At 36.1% G+C, this 25279-nt stretch overlaps 1 protein-coding gene across 1 annotated transcript in view; it reads right to left on the bottom strand.

Moving 5' to 3' along the window:
• The window catches only part of LOC150095240 (uncharacterized), a 158931-nt gene extending 140216 nt beyond the window's left edge, over nucleotides 1-18715 (bottom strand). The window contains exon 1 of the mRNA XM_090409840.1: nucleotides 17724-18715. Within this exon, the coding sequence (XP_090265966.1) occupies nucleotides 17724-17819 (96 nt within the window). The 5' untranslated portion in view covers nucleotides 17820-18715. The remainder of the gene's footprint in view (nucleotides 1-17723) is intronic.
• Nucleotides 18716-25279: the final 6564 nt, after the last annotated feature.

Raw genomic sequence — 25279 nt, 5'->3', positions numbered from 1 at the left:
GATTTATACACAAACAGCAAAAAAAATCCGTGAATTACAAATTTCTGATAGCTTAAGTTTTACTTTAGTCACAATTTTATAAAGGTCATCATAGCTCAGTTAGTTTCGACAATGCCCTTCAATTGCAAAGACCCGGATTTGAATGACGCTTGGAGGCAAAGATCCTTTTACGTGTGTTTCAGTTGAAAGTGCGTTAGTCAATCTCATACGGAGGTGAGGGGACATGAAAGTCGAATTTTTCATCCCGAGTCATTTCAAATCCACGAGAAGAACACATGCAATTGAAATCAATGCAGATTGGATTAATCGTCCTATCAGAGAATGAACTAGGTTTGAAAGAAGCCGAGTTACTTGACAACAGACCACTGAGCTACGTATCTTAGTTAAACGTTACTATACATTCCTTCATTAGGTTTTCAATATTTTTTTCTATAAATTTTTCTTTCTTTTATTTTTTTGTATTGACGTTTGTATGATACCTCTGTTGTGCCATCATATTATCATCAATTTCTGACGTCAGTGGCAATTAATTTTTAATTGCAACGATGCGTATATCAGAAAATGAAAACATCGGAAGTACTGTAATTACAAACTCTGTAGTTTCTAGGTATTAGCGAATCATGCGTCATCATTCGTCTAACACGTGAAGAGCCTACTTTTTAGATGTAAACAAGACTTCAAGATCATTATCGGGTCGGTTGATAGCAATGTAGGGTCCCAACTATCAACATGATTAGAATCTAACTATTCGCCAGGTTTGATAACTGAAACTATTTTTATGGACATAAAATTCTTCATAAAATATTAGTAAAAAGGACCCGATCAGATTGAGCAGAGTCTAGAAATATGTCGATGCGTATACATAATATTATGCATAGGCGTTTATGTATGATTCCCCAGTGTTAGGAGCCGAAGTAATACATTTTAAAATGTGAAAATTTGAAAATTAATAACAGACAACAATCTACTAAACTGGTGATAGATTACAAGTTTAGACCTGAAATTCACAAATGTTCTTATCCTCTTTCTCCACTCGTTTCCCAAAATGGTAGCAACTGAAATCTTTGATATTTGTGAAAGTATGCAATGAATTGGAACATTTACGCGATCTACGGACCAACAAGAAACTCCCCTATCTGAAGTTGACAACCAAGACTCTCAGGTCCCTGTTTCAGTAGCTTAAACTCACAAGAAAGATTAAATTTCTTCCAGAACTTTCTATCTCAAACAGAGCCACGTTACCCTTATTTGACATCACGTCTTGGTGGGCGGATGAAGTCTGTTTTATTCTGAGCGCGTGCAGGTGACAGAGACCAAACCTTCTGTTGTGGAGCCGTCGTTTATACGACAGCAAAAGGGTGGCAGGCGTCCTAGAATACCTAACTGGGCAACCAAGACAGGAATATACACTGCGATGCACTTTTCTCTATTGGTTAATTGCAAAACGATTAACCAAGAGAGAATACAAAATTCTGATTCAATTCATCTTCCCTTGTAACACTATGAATTTACAATACGCCATGTTGATTATAAACAGAGATATTATTTAGGGCTATGACACGTTGCATAACATTTATGTTAACGAGCTACATCGCTAAACGCATAAAAATATATTACAAAATATGAAGACACCTCATTTGGTTATTTTAATATTATAACAGCTTCAAAATTGTTTTGCTAATCATGACGTCACTGCTGTGGATATCTTTAAAAAAATAAACACAGCTTCTATGATCAGTTTTCATTTTATTCTACACCTAAACATCTTGTCTGGGTCAATAAATGCATGTGTCAAACTTTGAGTGGTGAACATGAAGCCATCTGCCTCATGAACTCAATTTACCTCTTCGCCGCTTGTCAAATCTTGGAAAATATGGTCTGTTTTCAACAAACTAAGAGGTTGCTAGAAGATAAGTCAGGGCTATGAAGTGATGAAGAATCTGCGATCCCTACAACAATAAAGATGCACAATGAACCAAATCCTGTATGGAAGGAGGGAGGGTACTGTTACGAAGCGATAATTTTGGACAGCATCAAATATAGTCATTTTAGGTGAAATCCCACAAACGGAAATATATCGCGAATATCGGAAGTTTTTTATTTCACTTGGTTAGACTATAATAAATTTAGTTTAATCCTTTATCGAAGTGTCCATACAAGCTTTGTTTGCATTAAAATGGACTGAGGCAACTCGTGGTAAAGGTGGACTAAGCTCTCATCACTCCTTGTCTTAGTATCTCCCATAATGCAAAGCACATCTCCTTGCGGACAAAAAAATACTTCCAACATCTTTCTCTAAATCCAGAGTAATTTAATAATAAGGTGAGACACCTTTCGGCAACTCGTATAGGTAAGGATGACTTCTCCATTGCTTCCACCTTGGTATCATCACCTCTGAGTCTGGCTCCCACTGAGGAGTTCTCAATAAAGATCGAAACCATCTGGGTAGTGGGCCTTCCCTTAATGCACAGCATTGTACATGTCCGCAAGGAGATGTGCTTTGTATTATGGGAGATATTACGAAGACAAGGAGTGACGAGAGCTTGGTCCACCTTTATCACGAGTTGCCTCAGTCCTTAAGATACTTCAGATGCTTACACTTGGATAAAGGATTAAACTAAATTTATTATATCGCAAATATCATTGACAATGCAATCTCTAGGCATAAAAACAGTCAAAGTAATTCGCTTTTTTTATTAGAAACTGCCGTATATCACTTCGCTTTTTAATGCTAATGAATTTTTAGGACCCCTTTAGATAAAAAAAATACTCTTATTTATCTTCTTGTCCTTAATGTAATGGTGTGACGATCCTAGCATGAATCTCTTTTGATGCAGTAATCCAAAAAAATCTTTAGTATTGCAGATCTTCATCTAATGCACCTTCAGAGTCTTTTGGTGATCAGTACGTTTTTTTAGGCATCTGCCTTTCTGTCACGGTTTCTTAAGAAATTTGAAGATAATCAGCAGTTTTCTTGATTTTCAAATGTCTTTTACTTTAAGCATCCAAAGCAACAACGCTGGCGGCGGGATTAAAGTTCCCAGCCGACTAAATCTTTCCTCTTCGGAAGTATGTGAAGCATAATCCTTCCTTGTTCACCTGATTGCATTAAGAATTAATCATCAGGCATGACTAAACTTTCTCCTCCTCCCAGAGCCACCTGACAATGAAATGTCACTTGATATGACATTTTGGGATCACAAAAATCATGCGATATTTTCCTGTTTCTTTGCAATGAGCACAGACAAGAGAAAAACCGTGTTTATATTGCTCAATATCCAGTGAGATGTTACCACCTTCAGGTGGCAATATCTTATATTATGAAAATATTATGAAAATAACTATATACATTTTGTAATATACGTGTACATAACTGCGTGGTTAGCCTAGTGGCTGTGCGCTTCGCCACCATATACCTAGCGAAGGAGTGTCCTAGGTTCGATTCCCGTCGATAATGTGAGTAGCTTAAGGATCTGCCATAGCCAAGTTAGTGGGTCTTGGGCATGGACAGCAGGGGTTTTTTTCCCCAGTTTATCTGGGGTTTTTCATCCTCCACACAGGTAAACCGGTCCCTTGAACACACACGGATTACAGTCATGAATACGATGGGTAGGGGATCACTAACTTATGCTGTTCTGACACGAACAGTCTCATTTGGGTTTTATTATTGAAATAATTTGAAGAATATTTACCTAATAGAAATTGTTATTCATAAATTAACATCTAATTTTTCCTAAAATAAATGGGAATTTTTAAAATTTAATTTTAGTTCGTACTGGACTTAAAAGCATTCCGATTTTTTTTGAAGACAATATTATTTTATTATTTTTTAAAAGAAAAAAAAGCCATTCATATGAACAATAATATAGAAAAACTCATCGGATCACAGTTATGATGATGATCCATCTATGGAGTCCTAGGACTCCATTTTGCTACCCCCATTCCAAACTTGTCCAATTTTTTTCAGCATTTGTAACGTGTTAGTTACTGAAAAACAAAATTTGTTTTCAACCTCTAGAAAAGACTGTACAGGCTGCATAAAGAATTTATTGTTATCATCACAACGCTACGTTTCCACAGCATAACTGAGTATCTCATTAAAGTGTGAAATATAGATAAATTCAGTGGCATATAAACTATAGGTATAGTGGCCAACGACTGTTAAAGCAGCACTTGAATCTGTGTCTTTTCATTACAGTAATGGACTTTGTGTGTGTGTGTGTGTGTGTGTGTGTGTGTGTGTGTGTGTGTGTGTGTGTGTGTGTGTGTGTGTGTGTGTGTGAAGCTACTGTACGACAGCTACCTTGTTCCCCAAGTGACAGCTCCTGTCTCTTGTCGGCTTCGTTGCGGTAGTTTTAGGTAGCTGTTAATTGCTACGAACAAGTAATCTGACTGAATAATAACTTTACCCAGCTTGTATTACGTGCACCACGAAACATAATATTTTCAAGTAGCCATACAACAGTCTTTTAAATATGAATTCATTAAGACAATATCTAATCATTTTTACATTAAGCTCAATTGATTCTTGTAATGATGTAGTGATTCTAACAATAATGCTATTTAACAGACTTGAATCATCACACTTCTCCTCCCATCTCTCGCTGGTTCCTTCCTTCGGTATTTGTCGGTATTTTTAGTAGGGAGAACCACACTCGGGGGAAAATATACAAGTAACACACACACACACACACACACACACACACACACACACACACACACACACACACGCGCGCGCGCGCGCGCGCGCGCTTATGCAAATAACCTTTCATTGGTGAGAGCAACATAAAAATTCTTAAAATTGTCAATTCTCTTTCTTATCACATTTTTCTTTTATTCAATCGTTAATGTACTCAAGTGACGTCCATTGACCTGGCTTCTATTTGGACTTAGGATGTAGACTTAATTTGTTTTCTTTTATGTCTTGCTTATCATGTGTATATGTAGCTGTGCTATATATACACATGATAAGCAATATATACTCATCATGTGTATATATATATATATATATATATAGTGTCCCGGATGATGCCAATTTCATAAAGACGAAATATTGGGGAAATGACGATTAACTTATTTTAATTATTAGATCATAAAATACGTGAAGCATATTTTATGAAAGAACAATAATAAATAACAATGATGATGATAATTATTATTATTAAACTGTTTAGACCAGTGGTTCTCAAACTAGGTGCCACGGCACCCTAGAGTGCCGCAAGTATGCCACAAGGGTGCCACGAAATTTTGAATCGTTTATTTGAAAAAAGCAAAATATTCAATTGTCATAAATAACTAAATCAAAAACCAAAAAATTATATATTTTGATTTTAATGGATGAAGCGTATATAAAAATTATCATTTTTTGTATCACTCTTATATTATATCCTGGGATTTCATTAGATCACCGCGTGTCGTAGTAACTAGATGTGTGACGGCACATAAATACTGGGGAAAACGAACTAATGAATGGTTAGTTGTCCTGCTGTCTGTTTTAGTATTTCTCTATTCAGTGTGACAAGTATTATACATGATCATTTCTCCTAAACAAAAATCATGAGTCTTTTGTCATCGGTGAGAATAAACGAAGGACGATATTAAAGTCGTTAAATTCACTGAGTAGAGGTTTTTCTTATTGTTATATATTCCAACTATAACGAGAGACATCGTAAACAAATGTTTTTCCTTTTTCCATCCGGAAAAAAAATTATTTACTTGAAATAAATTTTAAAATAAAATATCAAAGTTATATATGCCCTTCAAAATCATGAATAATTTTTTCCTTAAAAAAAGAAGAAGTGAATATTCTGACGATCAAGAAATGTCAACTTGTAGCAAAGCTAACGAACCAATTCGCACTAATAAATTATCAAAAACTGATACTTGCATTAATGAAGATTTGGCTATTTTTAACGTTCAGCAACAAAAAAGCACTAATGAAACAACAGAAACAGAAAGAATAAGTTCATGTAAAAAGGGAACAATGAAAAAGAATGTAAAAACTCGTTTATATCAAGGGAGCTATCTAAAAATGGGATTTACGTGGTGTGGTGATAAATTAATTCCCAGACCTAAGTGATTTTGTGTGGTTTGGTTCTATCAAATGAGGCTATGGTTCCTAGCAAATTATTGAGACATTTCTCCACAAAACATGACAACTTGTCGAATAAAAATCCTGAATATTTCAGAGTTAATAAGATTACAAGAAAAACAAAGTAAAAGTTTTGTAAGAAAGTTTACAATTTCCGACCGAGTTCAAGAAGCGAGTTGTTTAGTCGTTGAAATAATTGCGAAGGAAATGAAGCCTCATACTATCGGCGAAACCTTGATTCGTCCGGCCTTCAGCAATTGTGAGAACAATTTTTGGTACTGAGGCAGAAGAAGAAATAAAGAAGATCCCATTATCAAATGATACTGTGAGTAGACATATTAATGATCTGTCAGTCGATATTGAAAAGTCAGTTATAACCAAAATAATCGAATCAAAATTTTTCAGTTTGCAGTTAGATGAGTCAACTGATATCGGTGGTAAAGCACACTTACTTGTTTTTACTCGATTCATTGAAGATGATAAAATTATCGAAGAATTTCTATGCTGCAAGGAATTCGAAAAAACTACGACGGGAAAATATGTTTTTGATATAATGAACACATATTTAATACAAATGGTCTACCTTTGAAAACTTGTGTGGATATATATACAGATGGTGCACCTATGGTTGGAATTACAAAAGGGTTTGTTTCCTTTGCTAGAAAAGAAAATGAGAACATTATAACGACTCATTGCTTCATTCATCGTGAATCATTGGTGGCAAAGACAATAGGCTTGGAATTAAAAAGTGTGTTAGAAGAAATCATTCAGATGGTTAATTATATCAAGGCCAGACCATTAAAATCTAGAATATTTGCAGGACTATGTGAAGAGATGCAATCTCATTACAAGAATCTTCTTCTTCATACCGAAGTAAGATGACTTTCAAAAGGTCGCGTATTGGATCGTTTTTTTGAACTTAAAGAAGAAATATTAATGTTTTTCCAAAATGAAGACAAATCAGGATTCTATAAATTATTACAAGATGACTTTTGGTGTTCCAAACTAGCCTATTTAACAGACATATTCGATCATCTGAACAAGCTGAACTCCAACATGCAAGGAAGAAATGAGAATATTTTGACATCTACAGATAAAATTAAAACTTTTAAAGATAAAATAAAAATGTGGAAGATAAAATTAAGCACCAACAATGTAGAAATGTTCCTTAAAGTTGCCTCCAGAAAATGTAAGAACACTGATCTGCAAAAGCTTATTTACAGTCATTTAACATCGTTAGAAGAAAAAATTGACCATTATTTTTCCAGACATTTCAGTCAATTTATACGATTGGATTCGAAATCCATTTGTAGAGTCAACATTAGCAATGAGTGAGTTAAGTCTTATAGAAGCCGAAGAATTAATTGATATAAGTAACGATCGTACGTTGAGATTGAAGCATTCATTTTGGATCACAACTATGAAGGAGTACCCCAATATAGGATTCAAAGCACTTAACATCTTATTGGAATTTTCTACATCTTATTTGTGTGAACTGGGTTTTTCTGCACTCGTAAATATTAAAACAAAGAGGAGAGAAAGACTAAAGGCCCTTGAAAATGAGATGAGAATATGTCTCTCAAAAACAAGGCCTAATATCAAAAAAATATGCAAACAATACCAGGCACATATTTCACATTTTATTATCTGAATCTTTATAATAGCTTTTGTTTTGTATGTTTTGGGGTTGTTTGAAAATAAACCAATTTAGTTTAAATAAAATCTGTTTTCTTTTAAACACGCTTTCCTTCATATCTTGAGTATGTGTGATATCAATTTATTTTTGGGTTATATATGCGAGTCTTTCAGAATCAATTAATCGGCGCTTTATTCTCTATAAAAAGCAAATAATACTAGGAGTGCCGTGAAATTTATTGATTGATTTCAGTGTGCCGTCAGACAAAAAAAAGTTTGAGAACCATTGGTTTAGACTAAGGTAATTCTAGATTACTGTTGCACGAATATCGTTCTCGTTTTTTGCTGAGCCAATCTAATAGATTGTTTGTTAAACAACACGCTTCTTGGACTAACTGCTTAATTTATGCTATAAGAATATTTTATGCTTGGCCTTTAACAACAAGCTATTCTACAAAATGAAGCTATTTTACATTTATAATGATACTAGGGAATTCCATCGTAAAGCACGTTTTATAAAAGCGTCCGTTTATCTTACTCTAGTTACAGAGCAGTAAACTCGAAGATAATTTTATGACATCCTTTGAAAAGTAAACGTAGTTCAGAAAAAAATAACGGCTATGTTGCTTGTCATGCTTGCTAAAGGTTAAACAAATGATCAGGTAATGATGTGGTCGATATGCACATTTTAGAAGAGTTGGAATTCCATAACGTAATAAGTGCTCGAGTTACTGTACTCCTTATTATATTTTCTAATATTCCAGTCAATTTGATGTCTCTTTCGCCAATCTAATATGAAATTTATATCGAACTATGTCGATGAAGTTATTATAACATTCCAGCAAAAATGGGCAATGAATACAAAATAACAAACAGATAGAAGATATGCATTTAATGTAAATTGCGTTGAAGGAAGACACTGAAATGGAGTGGAATGTTTAGTTCAAACTATTTCAAAATTGGAAGTGGTCGGATGTCTTATTACAGGATGGAGAAGGATTTCTGATTGATCTTCTCCAGAAGAACCGTGTGGAACCTCGTACAAAAGTGGAGATTAAGTAGAACAGCCAGAGTGGAACCTCATCCAGAAAAGACCTTGGAGTATTGTAGTCACTTAATTGTTATGGTCAACTGGAAGCAAGTGATCGTTTTCAAGAAAAGTTGCAGTGGTGCTTGAACTACAAAAAGTAAGACATGGCACAGCCGAAACTGCTACTTTGTAGCAATAAATCTCCTACACTTTCATTTTATCTGATGGGGGAAGTTGGATCAGGCTGCAATTTAGCTAACGCTAGAAGCAAGTTGGCATTTTTCAATAAAACGATGTAGAGATGTGTTTCGTGGTATGGATTTGGTCCACTGATTTCTTTATCGATTAAACCATGAACGGTGTATTTTGGTGAGAGGTTAGTTATAGCATTCGTAGCTCAGTCGGTATAGACGAAGCTCTTTGGTCGTCAAGACCTGGGTTTGATTGCCATCCATGAAGTGAGGATTATTTATCTGGTCTCTTTCGACTAAAGGTGAGTTAGCCGGTATCATACGGAGGTAGGGTTTTGTCACCCAGAAACCCGGGTGTTTCGTTCCTCAGAACAGGCAAACCAGCCCGTGAACACACACACACACGGATCTACAGTAATAAAATACATACATACAAATACAACCAGCCCTAAGAGGAGGTCGAGGATCTGGGGGAACCCCACACGAATAAATAAATAAATAAATAAAGTGGTTAGTTAGAAATAGACGATGAACCGTTTCACTCTTTTTTTTTTCAAGTTAAACTTACTGCTTTTTCTTACATTCTGTCATTAAGGAATTTATTGATGTCACATGGAAAATTCTACATATATTAATTTCTAAATGGCAAATGTTATTTTGAGAGAAGATAGTAGATCATGTTTTATCGAAGAGGATTCCGTTTTGGTTTTGTGGAGGATCTTCGTGTGATCTACATAAGTCAGTGAATTTGTTCTTATTACTCAACAGCTGTTTTGATGGACGGTTGAGTTAGTGGATCGTTTATTTAACCAGAACAAATGCTGACAACCAAAATGTACCGAAGGCATTCTTTTGTGGATGCCTTCCAGGCTGTTAGATCCTCACTCTTTCATTTTTTTTACCTCAGAAAAAATAAAAACATTGGCAAAATGTACCAAAGTTAACGGCTATAATATACTAAACCTGTAGTCAGGTTTTTCTACCGTAATTCTAGTGCCAACCAGATTGTCACATGACAAACTTGCAAAGCTTTAAGTGTTAAATAAGGGAGATGTACATGATGCTGATGGTTGCACCGTCTATAATGAGGGTTAGGCAAATGCAATAGTAGCAATTGTGGATTGAAGGAGTGGCTTTTTCAACTGCCATGCGTATGCTTTTGATCCATCAGATATTTCAGCTCAATATCTTCTTTTGTCTGATTATATATCAGTCAGGTTTCAAAGCCTAATTACAGAGTGACGCAAAGGAACGACTAAAGAGGAGAAACACAAGTTGTAAAGTCGATTAGGAATTGGACTACGTACGTTATTGATATCAGCTGCTGTTAGTGCTTTTATTGATTTGTAACAGAGAGGAGGGGATTATGGATGCCATGCGAAGACGCACGAGATAGAAATAAGTTGTCTAAATAACACCGAGTGCAGTAAGTAGATAAGAGGTAGGTTGTCCACAGAGGTAGATTGTGCAATTAGCCACATTTCTCTCTACAAGAAAGAGGGGATTCTAGGGAGATTTTTGGTGCTCCATCCAAAATGGGAAAAGGGTTCTAATATAACAGTACTTCCCCTCGGATACAAAATATAACTGTACTTTCCCTCGTACAAAATATAACAGTACTTTCCCTCGGATACAAAATATAACTGTACTTCCCCTCGTACAAAATATAACAGTACTTCCCCTCGGATACAAAATATAACTGTACTTTCCCTCGTACAAAATATAACAGTACTTTCCCTCGGATACAAAATATAACTGTACTTCTCCTCGTACAAAATATAACAGTACTTTCCCTCGGATACAAAATATAACTGTACTTCCCCTCGTACAAAATATAACTGTACTTTCCCTCGTATAAAATAGAACAGTACTTTCCCTCGGATACAAAATATTACTGTACTTTCCCTCGTACAAAATATGTAACAGGCTGCATATTTTATACGAGCTGGAACGGGAAACTTGCTTTTTTTCTGGAGGTCTTCATTCCATCAAGGAATATTTTAGTGATACCGTTGGGATAAATGTTCTGATTAAGAGAGAGTAAACAACGATCCGATCATGAAAAATGATGAAATTGAAGCGATCATCCTGTACCAAGTTATTAAAATGATTTCTTTATAAAACGTTCGTATCTTTGTTTAGATTGTCTAGAATTTTGGTACGATTCAAGTAAACCATTATTTACCGTACAATTACTGTATGAACGGATGTTCATACAGTAATTGTACGGTACAATTACTGTATGTGTTCGACAAGTAATTTTACCGTACAATTACTGTATGTGTTCGACTGGTTTGCCTGTTTAATGAACAATTGTGTTTCGTAAGGCTGGAAAATCTCTCTTTGCCATTACTCGTATCTTTATTTGAAAAATCCTTATAAAGGCTTTTCGAGTTCCTAGACAGAGTCAGAAACTAACTGAGATGATACGGTTGGTGTTGTGATTTTTATTTATTCTGCTCGCAAGAGATTGGCTCAAAGAAGGGACATACATTTATTGTTGGAGGTGAAGCTAGGTATGTTTGTGAAATGGATCGAAACGCATTTTGTCGGCTTTATTAATGTAGTGTTGTAAATATCGTTGCATTTTGGTTACTACTGGCGTTTTGTTTTAAATATCTGTAGCCCATAGTGTTAGGAGAGGCTGCGAAGGAAGAAGGAAACAGATACATTCTACATACATAAATCTCTTAGCAAACGCATGTTTCCGTGAACGTGTTCTCTAATGCATAAATCACTCTTTAGTTTTCTTGTTTTATTTTACAGACTAAGTGGATCAATAATGATTTTCAAGTTGGATTATCAAGTAATTTGACTTACTTACATTTGAAACTTTTGTTCTTTTCTCCGCCATCCTTTATTTGAGTTTCATATAAATACCCGACCTGGCTGGAGTGGTTAGCATATCCGCTCTCCAGCCAAAACATTGTGGGTTCGAATCCCGCCGTGGACATGGATGTTCGTGATTGTCTGTGAAAAGAATAGTGATGGTGGTCGGCGGTAGATGGCATTGGTGTAGTTGCGGTCGGTTGGTGGATTGAGTGGTGGAGATGGAGAGTTGCAGAGTAGTTACCTTCCCTCGATGAGTCTTTGGACTCCCTGGAGGTGTCACATAATAATATTTAAATACTGGAATTGAACATCTAAGAAGATGCTTAAATACGGCTCAGCTTCATTTTTAATTATTGGATCGTTGAGAAATGGGACTGAGTTTCGAGTTAATGATGCAGATAGAATTTTTACGGCCATTGGAAAATGGTGTGGAAATTTGATTTAAGAAAGTGGTATGAACAGCTTTGACTTGTTTGTATCGTGTAAGGTCTCCATTGGGAAGATGGAAAGAAAATTTATCCGCAGATGGAGTTATGCATGGAAGAGAAGTAGACTGTTGCTTTACATTAGGAAAAAAAAACAAAAAAAAAACAGAGTGACTCCAGATTTAGAAACTCAGAGAATCAAAAACTTATTTTTCCTGATGCGTTTGCGGGTTTGATTCTCTGCTTTTTTTTGACACATTTGGAGCAGTTGCTTATAATAGTCTACTTTTCGTACTCTCAAAAATGTTCACTAAAATCATCGTGCACTGAAAAAAAAAAATCACCCAATGCTATCATTAATCTCCGTAGTTACAGATCGATCAAATGGTTTGGAGATGCTGAGAATCACACCTTGGACTGCTTCCAAATATCCAAAGCCGATTAGCATGCTCAAGACACTGAGTGTTTTTATATTATAAAAAAGAGCAACATTTAAAAAAAAATAGAGAAAAGGCAACGTGATTCTAAGGACCTTTTAAATCTATCGTATTATCTAACACGCGCGCGTGCACGCACGCACACAAAGACTACTCAAAGGACACGATGTAACGAAGAAATTCACGAGCTAATGGCTCCTGCCAGATGTCTTTTCGACCGCAACTTCCCTGACTTCTCAAAGCGTCATCATCAAATTGTTTCCGTAGGGGACACTTCCCAGCATGACTGTCGTGTCGCATGTGGAAATATTCCCTCCTTCCGAATATTTTTTTTTCCTCCCGCAAAAGAAAGATAATAATCAGAGAAAATGAGAAACGCATGCAACATGGGATCCTACATTGACGTTAGATATTTTTGGTTTAATATTCTGAGAGCAACTCGTTTTTTTTAGTCCATTCAAAAATTCAACTAGGTTCTTCTAAATCAAGAGAGAGATTTTACTGACGAAATTCTACTTTCTTTTTTTGTACAAGTGGATTTCATTTTTTCGGACTCGAAATAATAAATGAATCATGAATATTGATGCTCTGAAGAAGCTTTTTTGATCGAATTTGCTGTTTATTTGCTTTGAAGTAATTTTCTGGACTACTGTTGAAGAATACCGAAACGATTTTTGGCTTGCTCGATTAAAACGCAAAAATTCCGATGAGCAACAAAAATCTGGGTTCATAATTAACCGAATGTGAAGCAAGAAAGAGAGAAGAGTAAAGGTAATATATATAATTTGAAATACGTTTAATCGTGAAGAATTGCTTCACGGTCATTTGGGAATGCGCGTGTTCGTAAAGCGGTTGATAAATTCAAATATTTTCACGTCTACACGAAAAACTTCCCTCACACTTATCTACAATTTCTCTTTATTAAGTTAATGTTTTCAAGCATCAAATGAGATAGCACTAATTGCACGTGAGACCACAGCGGACGTTAAGTCAATTTCACGCTACTTATTTTCCTTAAACTATTTTTCTTAAAAGATGATGATATTTATAGACTAATTATAAATAAGATGTTGATAACAGCAGAGATATGACTGCGGAGATAAACACCACCTTCCAAAATGATAAATCTTGCAAACGGAATAACTGAGTTAAAAGGATGTAAACTATGGCTACTCATTGTTATGCTCATTTCTCTTTCCCAGCTTGCATTGCGCGATACATTGTTGTCATTCGAGTAACTCATTTTGAAATCTATCATCAAATAAAGAGTGCCAAAATCTAAAACGCACGCGTTATAAATCGCGTGTGTTTTAGATAATTATCCAAAATTAGTTTCTACATCATGTGATTATTCTTCTATCTGTCTGAAGTGTCTTCTGTGTTCAACGTAGTTGGGTAAGTCGTGGATTTTTAATGAAAAGTAATTAATTGTTAGATGGATGGACAGAGAGCACGTGTCTAAAACATGAAGAGTATATTCCGATGAATGGTTTTGTTAATTAGTATCGGATGAAATGGAAATATTACGGTAATGATGAAAGATGGGCACTTGGACAGAATTTAATCTAGTCTGGAAGTAAGCCAACGCCGAGAAGGGTAGAGAGGAAGAAGATTAAGGGAGACACAGATGGAAAGAAAGATTGTGTTATGAGACTGTTCATTCTTCGTGAAGGCAGTCTCAAGGTGGGTCCTTTATCAGCCAGTTCCAAAAATACGACAATCATTTCAGTGTTTGGCACCTGAAGCTTTGTGGTTCTCTTCAAGGCCGTGGATGAAAGTGGGTTGCAGGTAAAAGCGAAAAAATGATCACTACAGGCAGAGGAGCTGAAAGTAGAAATAGTTTTGAAAAACAAAATAGGAGGAGGATCGGTTTCTTTTGTTTTTATGAATTGGGAATTTCAGCATAGAAGAAGATTATATAAAGAATATAATCTTGTATACGTCTAATATAAAGAAGATTTTGTAGGCTAACATATATGTTAGCCTATAAAATATTACAATAATCTTTCATATTAAATGCAGGCTTCGTGGATGGAAATGTAAACTTTCCATGAAATACAAGTTTTTTCTTTGATGTCCTTTGAAATGAATAATATCGAATGTATATTTTTACTATCACGCGGCCTACACTGAAATATAAGGCAAAGAAGTATGTCCATAAAGTCAGCTATGCATCTGAACACCATCAATGGCACGCGAACTTACAAGCTCCAGAAGAGATGCAATGGATACCATATCAGTGGCCCAATCGTTCTCTGCATTGATAAGATTGCATCAATCCATGCGAACTATAAACAACATAATACATGAAGGAAACGAAGTGTTTTCCTAGCTAAGAAACTCACAACAATCTCTTCTTCAGACGCTAACACCAAAGGGTGGTCGTATGGAATTTTTGACAGCCCAATGTGGAAGCAATCAATCAAGAGTTCGAAGAGTATACGGAGGTTCAGGTAAAGAGCAATATACGATCTAAGTATCTATCAAAGGGTATTTGGGCATAAACCAGACGTCAAGTTTATGTCCAAATGGCCCATTCGGGCATCGAAAAGGCATGATGCGGAGTAACTCTGGACCTTTTTCTATCAGATAGATGAATGTGAGTATGTCCGAGTGCAAAATACTAACTGTAAAGCTTAGTGAATGAATGTAATATTCTGGAGCTGTTTCTCCTGATGCAGCATCATATTTTAGTTGCAGTGCGTGGAATGATGAACGTCAACAGATATACACCATTTCTGAACAATGCAGGAACAGACCCATATCTCTTCAACATGACATTATAGTACGTGACATTACACGTGCTATTGTAACAATGTATGAGGAAAATTATTGGTTAACAAACTTGGCTGGCTGCCAAGTTTCTTAACCAATAATTTTATAATTGTTGAGTACTACGAAAATGGGACAAAAATATGTACAAACAAAATAAAATCCTTTTTATTTTCCCCCGATAAAGAAAATTGAAAATAAAACTGTTTTCACAACAGCATAATCTTTCTTGGGATTAACTCTGAGACTTAAATACCTCCATATTAAGAAAACCTGAACGACTCAATAGAGTAATCTCTGTGTTATGCGTCTACCAGGAGCCTATTTTATCTAAAAAGCATCAAAATTATCTTTGGGGAATGCAAAGGAAAAACGTTCTAAGATAATCATTTAACTTCTTGGCGCCTGGGTGGGAGTGAGGTATTCCAGCACGTGACTCGAAAAACGCTAGTGTAAAAATTATACGAGAGAGGGTCCACTTAAATGGCTGTTTACATAACGGTTTTTATCATATTGGAAGCAGGTCTGGTGCCACGTGTGAACACGGTTATGCAACCACAACTAAGACACACTGGATAGGCCTTGTCTTGTCGCACATACAAGGTCACAGGGAACGTTGAGGCCCGCATTGTGTTATCTCTGGAGAGGAAGAAGTGGCTTTGCTGATTCTAGCACGGTGAGGTAGAGGTTTGGATACGGCTACCGTGTTGTTTCTGTGGGAGTTGCATGCGAAGTATTATTGTCCTTGTATAGCGACGATACATCTAAGACTTTCACGTATCCGCTTGTACACTGCAGTAAGAAATTACTAAAGCTTAAATATTTGTGTTTAATTAAGAAGTTGTATAAATATTATCTATAAGATAATGCCGTTACGAGAAATTTATATTAAACATAGGCGACATTTTTTTTTTGAAAAAATTCTGGTTCGAATCCCGTCTACAATGCGAATTATCAGGCTTTCTAAATAAAGGTGAGTGAACCGGTCTCATGTGGGATTTTTTTGCTCCAGCAACCAGATAAATCGCCAGGAAAAACAAACACAATTTATACACAGTAATGCATATTTAAGCATAAGAAGAGTATCGTAAACTTATTGAATCAATTGTGCTTTAATATAAAGATCACTTCTGTACATCAGTAAATGTCAACAATTGTTTATTTAAAAAAAAAAAAAAAAGAAACCTATTACAATTGTTTTTTTTTTTTTTTTTTTCAGCAACACACATTTGCAGACGTAATAAGAATAAATATTTGGTTCATCGGGACCCTATGCAAAAAATTCATAGGATAACACAGACATGTTCTAAACAATAGGTTTTAAAAGATGAATAATAATAAAAAGTTTATTTTAAATATTATATTTCAACGAAGGCGAATTGATATTTTGAATAATTTTATACAAAATGTTAAGTAATTCAAAATATATTCTAGTATGAACTAGATTGTGAAGGTATGCTCACTAAAGAACGGCTTTCACCAAATTTCTGTGGGAGGACTAAGCCCTGGGTCATCTGGATCCCTCTTTAGAAATGAGGGATCCAGATGACCAATGCGATAAGTGATATCGGTCACACCAGGAGATGAAAATCATCTCTCACCTAAAAATATTCACAACCATGTTACAGTTGGATTAGAAATTATAATCTAAGTTGATAAATGGCGATGTTTTTCACTGGATCATTCAAGCAGTTGGCTTGCAGCGGAGATAAACTGGCTAGCAATGCTTCGTTTTTCGAGAGGTAGTTTATGGAGTTCCTTAGAGAAGATTACAAACACTAAATGTTAGTAGGGTGTATTTCTTATGTGCTAGACGGAAATCTTTTTTCTATAATAAGTTTTGTGTGATATTAATCATTGTAGGTAAGCACACAATATAATCAGTGATTATATACGTGTAATTATTATTATTGTCATTATTATTTCGATCCATCAATTTTTAAGGTCTAAAACAGAGAAGAAATGTAGATTATTCTAACACTAGGTGTCGCTATCACAGAAAGAAATTGAAACCAATAATTATCAAAAAAAAAAAAAAAAAAAAAAGAAAAATGTTTAGCAGAAGTGTATAACAACAATTAAAGTTACAGTAGTTGTCTCACGTACCATTTCCATTGTTAGAAATAGCTTAAATTCATTCCAATTATACGACGTTAAGCAACAATACAGATCAATTTTAATAATTGAGTTCGTATTTATCCCAAAAGACAATCAACAAAGAGATAAGGAATTATACAAAAATTATAAACGCCAATTCTAGTGATCCAAACAGTAATTTGTTTTTCTTTTAATGAAAAAAAAAAAACTTACTTTAAGTCCACTAGCCAGAACTCTCCATTGTCGAGAACGTTCTCCACGCCTTCCTCTGCCTGTCCCGAAACGCATACAGCTCGTATATGGAATCATTAGGCCCAGGTATCACCACTGCGCACCGTAGCTTCAAAAGAGGGGAACCAGTTAGCTGGGAACATGTTCCAACGATATGCGGGCTGGCTTGTAACTAACAGCCGAAGACGGCGACACACTGCCCTCCCTGTTGGGATGGCGCCACGAACTATTCTTTCTGTCTATCTCTCCGAAGGGCAACGGACCTGACTAGGAAGTTAGTAACGATACTAACACGGAATCCAAGCAGTCACACGCACGCACACACACACTCACACGCACGCACACACACTTAATACGTAGCGTTGCTTCTCCTCCGGCGAGTGAAGGTTGAGGTGGGGATGTTTGCTGGCAGCTAGGACACGCCGACCTTCGCAGGGAACCCGGCGTCTTGGCACATGCGTCTGGTACTAAGACATGAAGTTGCACTTGTCACCTATGGTCGGAGGCCGAGGTATTGTAGGCGGAAGGTAGAAAGCAGAAACCATCCCTTTGCAAAGTGGAGACGAACATGGAAGTCGTTTATCCCCTTAAAGTCCGGGGTCAGATCATGGGTTGCGTGCTGTTACGGGAAGATGGAACGGGGGTTGGCGAAGTGCTTTGACGACTACTTTTGGCTCTAACAGGAGTAGACCAATCAATTGGATCCCCCATCCTTACTCCGCATCTTCTGTCTCCTCCTAACAAGTTAAGTCTCGCCGTCAATCACGCACACATGCGCGTCTCATAGTTGCATCCTTTCAAACAGCGTTCTGACCTTGGCGAAACTCGGTTTGCGCGAGGCCAGTAGCATCGTGGCCTTATTTATCAAGGCAGCAGAGGACGCGTCATCGCTTGAGCGATATCAGCAACCTCCAGTCGGGAGTCCAGACAATCCGAAGTAGCACCGCTTGCCCTGTTTCTTTTTCTCTCTCTCTCTCTCTCTCTCTCACTCTATCTCCCTTTCCGTCTTTCTTGCCCCTCCCTATACTCGGCATACTCTCGCTGACACGAAATCTGCCACTAGGGAGCGCTAGTGGGTTAAAGAGAACAAGTGGTGCAACATCCTCATCCTCCTTCCCTTCTTCCGACATCGCATCGAGGAAGTCGGTATCGTGCGCGAACACGTGTTTTATAGTTGGCGTTCGTACAGGCGCAGGAAGGTTAATAAAATTACTTCGCGTCGGGAGTTTCCTACGACTAGAAAACTGGAAACCCACCAAATAGAAGCCGACTTATTAGAAGGATTTGTTCGCTCCTATGTGGGAGGTTATTACGGTCATGGCTGAAGTCGCACTCCTCGTGCAAAAGGAAGTTAATCGAAGAGAAAACATACCGGAAGTTAAATGCGGTTGGTGAAGCTCACTTCCGGTTGTATATATCGTCCTACCCATGTTAGGCTTATTCTTATCTATCGGAACACGCAGTTGTTCGAAATTTCCATTTGTCTCCCTTAACTTAAAATTCATCCCCCCCTCACCCACAAGAATGTTTACGGTCTAAAATGAATCGTGCTATTTCTCGCAAGGACGCCATCCCCCCACGCGCGACTATTTAAGAACAATAAATCATCATTAAGGAATGGCAAAGCGCGAGCCAACTTGGCAACCGTCTTAAGGTGGGAAGGCAAACATTGTTAGAAATTAACAAAATGGAGTGCCACGTAGCTTTTTTTTTTTTTTTTCCTTTTCAGAATTCCGTAACTTATGTACGGTACATTGCTTAGTTTCATAGCAATTGTTTCCACACAATTTCAAATGAAAAAAAAAAAAAAAAACTGTTATTCCTATCTTCGGTTGTCCCTTTATCCGTCAACAGGGCCGTAAATCCCGTCAAGTGCATAAACAAATGCGAGAGGTTAGTGTCTGTTATCCCAAACTTCCTCCAGCCCAGGTAGCTGAATTTTACTTACCTTGAACTTTGACCTCTGCAAGGCCGAGTGTTTTAACACGTTCATAAACACACGCGCGGTTATCAGTGAATCTCTTCAGTGATTTACGTTTTCCCGAATAACAGGGGTTGCTTACTGAAAAGAAAGTATAAACACTTACTACTAGGTCAAGTATGGATAGTTCCTACACCAGAACTTCGTACAAAGCACTTATTATTGAAATAAGACTAGAGCTTCATCATCCTGTTTGCTGTGATCAGTTTCAACAGAAAAGGTGTGACCAAGTTATTCTGAACTGTGACGTCATTAGCAACTCTTGTAGTTGCGCCACTGTAAAAGACTGGTGTAATTGTTCAACAATGATGACGCTGAACGCGAAAGTTCACGTTCAATGGCTTGCTCGTGAGCATTATCTGAAATTCTGATGTGAAGTGTATTGTTTAGGATTTGCATTATTTCATTTATTTTTTATAAATTAAGTTTATACATCATTTCACTGTTTAGTTTATTTATTTAAACGAACTCTTGTTTTTCTTTATTGAATAAATGTTTTATCTTTTTACATGAAAAAAAAAAAAACCTTGATACAGTTAGGCTATAACAACATGCCAACATTTGTTGCTAAGCGAACAAATGGAGGGTGGATACCGAAGTGGAAATCGTAAGTTAAGGAAAGATAATTTTTTTTCTTTTCTTTGCCTGGTTAATGTGCATTTTAACGTAAAATCCATTTGCATTTCAAAAACACCAAGGAATAAATTGAGCTATGAGAGGAAGAAGAAAGAAAATGTGAAAAAAAAATTAACAAATTAAAAAAAAGAAAAAAACATCTCAAGGTCACGGTATGATGATTTCTCTTCTGTTCTGAAGGTTAACGAGAAATGATCATTTTAAGGTGGGTTAATGATAAAGAAATATATAAAAAACATTTAAAAAAAACTTGGTATCTTTAACGTATATTTCACCCAAGGTAAAAAACTTTCTACATCTTTCTCCGATCCAGAGATTTTTATTAAGAAGATGAAACACCTTTTGTCTACTTGTATAGGAGATATATATGATTTCTGCATTACTTCAACCTTGGTATCTTTCCCGGTGTGGCTCCCACTGAAGAGACCTCAATAAAGGTCGAAACCGGTCTGGGTAGTGGCCCTTCCCATTATGCATTGTATATACACGCCTGAAAGGGGGCGTGTGCTTTGCATTATGGGATACATACTAAGGCAAGTGATATGAAGTCCATAGTTCCAATTTCAAGTTCCAAAAACAGGTCGCTGAAATATAGGTAGCGACCTGTATTGGTCGGTTTTTTTGTACACCGATAGATTTATACTGCCATCAATTTGTTTTTTGATTAAGTCTAAAAACGGTAGTTGTTTTTCTCTTTCAAGTTCCAGAGTAAATTTAATAGAATGATGGAAGGAGTTGATCTTTTTGAAAAAATCACATAGGCCATCTTTGTTGTTGTTCCACACGATGAAGATATCGTTCACATATCTGAACCAAATTTTAGGTTTGGGAATAATTTGGGATTGGATTTTATTTTCTAAATCTTCCATAAAGAGGTCAGCACATGAAGGTGAGAGTGGGCTCCCCATCGCCAAGCCTGTTAATTGATGGTAGATCTTATTTTTCCACGAAAAGTAGTTAGAATTTAGGCAGTGAGCAAACAATGAGCTTATATCTTGTGGGAACACGGTACTTAAGATGTCAATGACCTCCAAAGTTTGGCGAAACTAATTGATCAACACTTGATCTGTAAACCAAAAATATTATTACTAATTCTCAGGATCCAGAAAATAAACCTTGAAAATGAATTTGGGATATATATATATATATATATATATATATATATTAGTGTAAATATTATATACATTTACTATATAGATTGGGTGGGCAAGTTTGGTTCTAATCCTACGATGGATGTTTGTAATTGTCATACAAATTCTGTGTAGAAAGACAGCTGCAACCCTACCGCGTCTTCTAGCACACACACACACACACACACACACACACACACACACACACATAAAAAATACTGCATATACATTTTAAAATACTGCAAACTTGTGAAATCCTATTGAGCTAGTTCCAATATCAATTTCAAATCAATTGCGACACTTCATATCCTTCTACTCATAGCGCCACCTTTTGACAAATGCATTTCTTCTCTTTTTTTCTTTTCTTTTTTCCCTTTTACTTCCCCCCCCCCCCATCCTTTTTCCTTCTCTGTCTAAATTTCATTGAAAGCATTTTCGGCTTCTATCTTCACGGCAAACTAGCCTGTTTGTTACCGTGTATTTACAGGCCTTGTAAAAGGGTGTTCGCAATTGATTGCCATATCAAATCGACTTAAGCGACAGATCTGCAATGGATATACCGACGGCAATGGTTCCGTACACTGTTGGATTCTTAAGTGCATTCCTCTGTAGTTCAGTAGATAGATTACAAGCCCGTGCCAAATGGGTAAGGATGTACTGGAGGGTCATTTATGACAATTCGAACGACTGAGAGTGTGAAGAAAAGCGACGTCTGGCGAGAAAAATGCTAACCAATGTTTGTTTGTTTCGTTGCTAAGGAAATATGCGACTGGAAATATTGATTACCTTCAATAAAATTGAATGTTCCGATCATTTCTGATTTTCTAATTTCAGTATAGATTATTAGAATTGGTGTCTCTTGTAATTTTAAGATAAACGAATGATTCTTTTTAGCAATTTTTTTCGAATTATTCTAATGATTTCTTTTTAAGGATTTGTAAAAATATGTTTAGGCGCCACACATTTAATCTGACTTTTTTTTTTTACTTTTTTTTTCTGAAGATGACATAATTATGACGTCATTATAGATAAACTCCTTCCTTCCGTGACAAAATATCCTTTTTCTGTATCCGCTACGTCATTGAAGGATGTCCTTTTACCACTCTTGTCAAGAGGACATCCTTAAAACTCTTCAGGGTGATATTAAAATGTTCAAAACGTTTTTTGAATATTCGAAAAAACGAAGATAATACAGGAAATGACTTGTTCAGTATGAAAAGCGAAAGAATCAAACACGAATAATATTATCAGTTGATTTGATTATAATTTCGGTCAAATCAGTTAAAGTTGTGCTATGAGGAAAGTAAATTATGTGTGTTGATTGAGTGTGTTCTCAGAATCGATTCTATTTTGACAAATAAGGACAAAACAACTCAGTCTTTGAGGCTAATGTATTATTTTTCTTAATTGCATGTGTTCTTTACACTGATTGTTCAGTTTCACTAGATGAAAAAACCTTTCACCTCCGCATGAGACTGGAAAACTCATCCTCAGTTTAGAAACAGTTATAAAGCTTCCACGTGTCTCTTAGACGCAGTTCGAACATCCGTTCTGCTCATACATATATTCTACTTTTTGAAAATTGTTCAAATTTACACTTAAATACTGCTATGTTGTAAAAAATAAAAAACTACGCATGCGTAATGTTAATTAAAAGGCCGCATGCACTCTCCACACAAGCAAAACAAGAGAAATGCTTATAATGTGCAAAGTATAATAATGATAACAATAATAATAATATAATAACTATTATTATTATTTACAAAAAAAAATAGAAAATTTTTGGAAAAGTTTTAAAATTTGTGCAAAAACAAATTTACGAAAATTTGTTGTTCTTCGTTTACAATGCGATTTAAATTTTAACTGCCAAAAAGAGAAATCAACCTATTCTTTAATACATAATAGCGATCTCGTGTTTCATTAACTGCCAGTTACTGAAACATGCGGATTTTACTAATTGCTTGTTTCTTAATGTCGGTGAGAAGTAAAAAAAAAACCTGATTGAGAACTCTTGCTTTAGACCTTCGGGACTTAAACTAAAGCGAACGTGGTGTCAGCAGTGTTTCAAACTACGGAGAAAACTTTTTATGTTTTTTTTTTTTTTATGCACGCGAGTCATATCCAAAGTTTCTGCACACTGCGCATGCGCTTGTCAGTAGGATAAGTAAGAGTTTCCCCTCGAGCGAAAGATCTAAACCAGACTGAATGAAAAACAGTTTCTGATTTTCTTTTCCGCAAAATAAGATTCATATCTTAATTGGTGCAATGATCAGTATTCATACCTCAAAATTGATCTCATGGAAAAATACGCATAGCATTTGTCTCATTATCCCCCCCCCCCTCCGATGCTTGCAGGAGTCCTCCGAACTTCGATCTCCTCCCTAAGCTGAAAGGATTGCTTTGTAAGAAACTGTTCACTCCCATTGGTGAGGTTTCTGCTGTGAAGTGATCTAACTTATCAAACGCATCACTAGAAAAGGTTCATTGAAGACATACAAGGCTACATTTCTGTAAACAAACCCTTAAAGTTACTTTAAAATCCATACTCTGGATAGTAGTGATATTTTTCTCTCTATTTTTCACTCTTTCTGTCTGACACACACACACACACACACACACACACACACACACACACACACACACACACACACACACACACACACACACACACACACACACACACACACACACACACACACACACACACACACACACACACACACACACACACACACACACACACACACACACACAAAGTTTTAATATCTCTCACACTGATTATTTATCACAAGTAAGTCCATTGCAAACAATTGATTATATTAAAAGCCTTATAAATATATGAAAAAAAATAGCGCCCCCTAGGAATCTCGCGGTAATATCATAAAAATGCAAGACAAATATCAATATCAGGGATGCCTTCCTTATAAAAGTATTTGGATATTCGAAGACTCTTCTTTGGATTTTATTTGCAAACACTCTTAGTAGATAGTCTTGAACCATCACACGCACGCGCGCACACACACACTGGATTATTTCCAAGAATTTCTTCTTTTTTTTTCACATAAAGAAACCGAGGCAATTCAGAAAGATGTCGTTCACCTTTGCGCTAGTTTATTTTAAGGCTTTAAGGGCGAGTGCAAATAAACGGAATGTACAACACTATTACTGTGGTTCCTTTTGGTCCCCCCTAAAAGTTTTGTCATTGGGGATATTTCTGGTATTGTCAAAAAAAATAAATAGTGACATCGTTAAAGAAGTCACCAAGTTATGACTCGGAGGAAAAAAGATATTTTTGGCTTCTCATCGAGTTCCAGAGGGAGGCAGTTTGAACAGCATTTCCTGTGTTGTGATAAGGGATTATCTACCACGAGACGAGAACTGAGGGAGATGTGACATCCACAAAGTCCGGAAACAAATTTTAAAACATTTTAGTGGCGGAAAATTGAAATGTCATTTATTAAAATAATAAAATAATAATCTCGAATTCTGTAGGTTTGAGAAGAACGTGGCTGTTACTAATGAAGACCAATTTTAACACGTTTAGGCAGCTTACGTTTAATCCAATACGTTTAATTCACACACCAATGTGAATTGATTTTATATGTAACCACACCAATACTTCGCTTGGTGTGGTTACATATAAAAAATTAACATTATAGGCATAATATTTAATACTATTTAACATCGTTTAACAATATGAAACACTATAGGCACAGTATGTAATACATTATCTACATTTTTTAACAATATTTAACACTATAAACAAAGTATGTAACACACTATTTACATTG

The sequence above is a fragment of the Typopeltis vanoorti genome, chromosome 20 (assembly GCF_054136105.1).
Source record: "Typopeltis vanoorti isolate ZY-2024b chromosome 20, IOZ_Tvanoo_1.0, whole genome shotgun sequence".
Lineage (NCBI taxonomy): Eukaryota > Metazoa > Arthropoda > Arachnida > Uropygi > Thelyphonidae > Typopeltis > Typopeltis vanoorti.
This window is presented reverse-complemented; position numbering and strand designations above follow the sequence as displayed.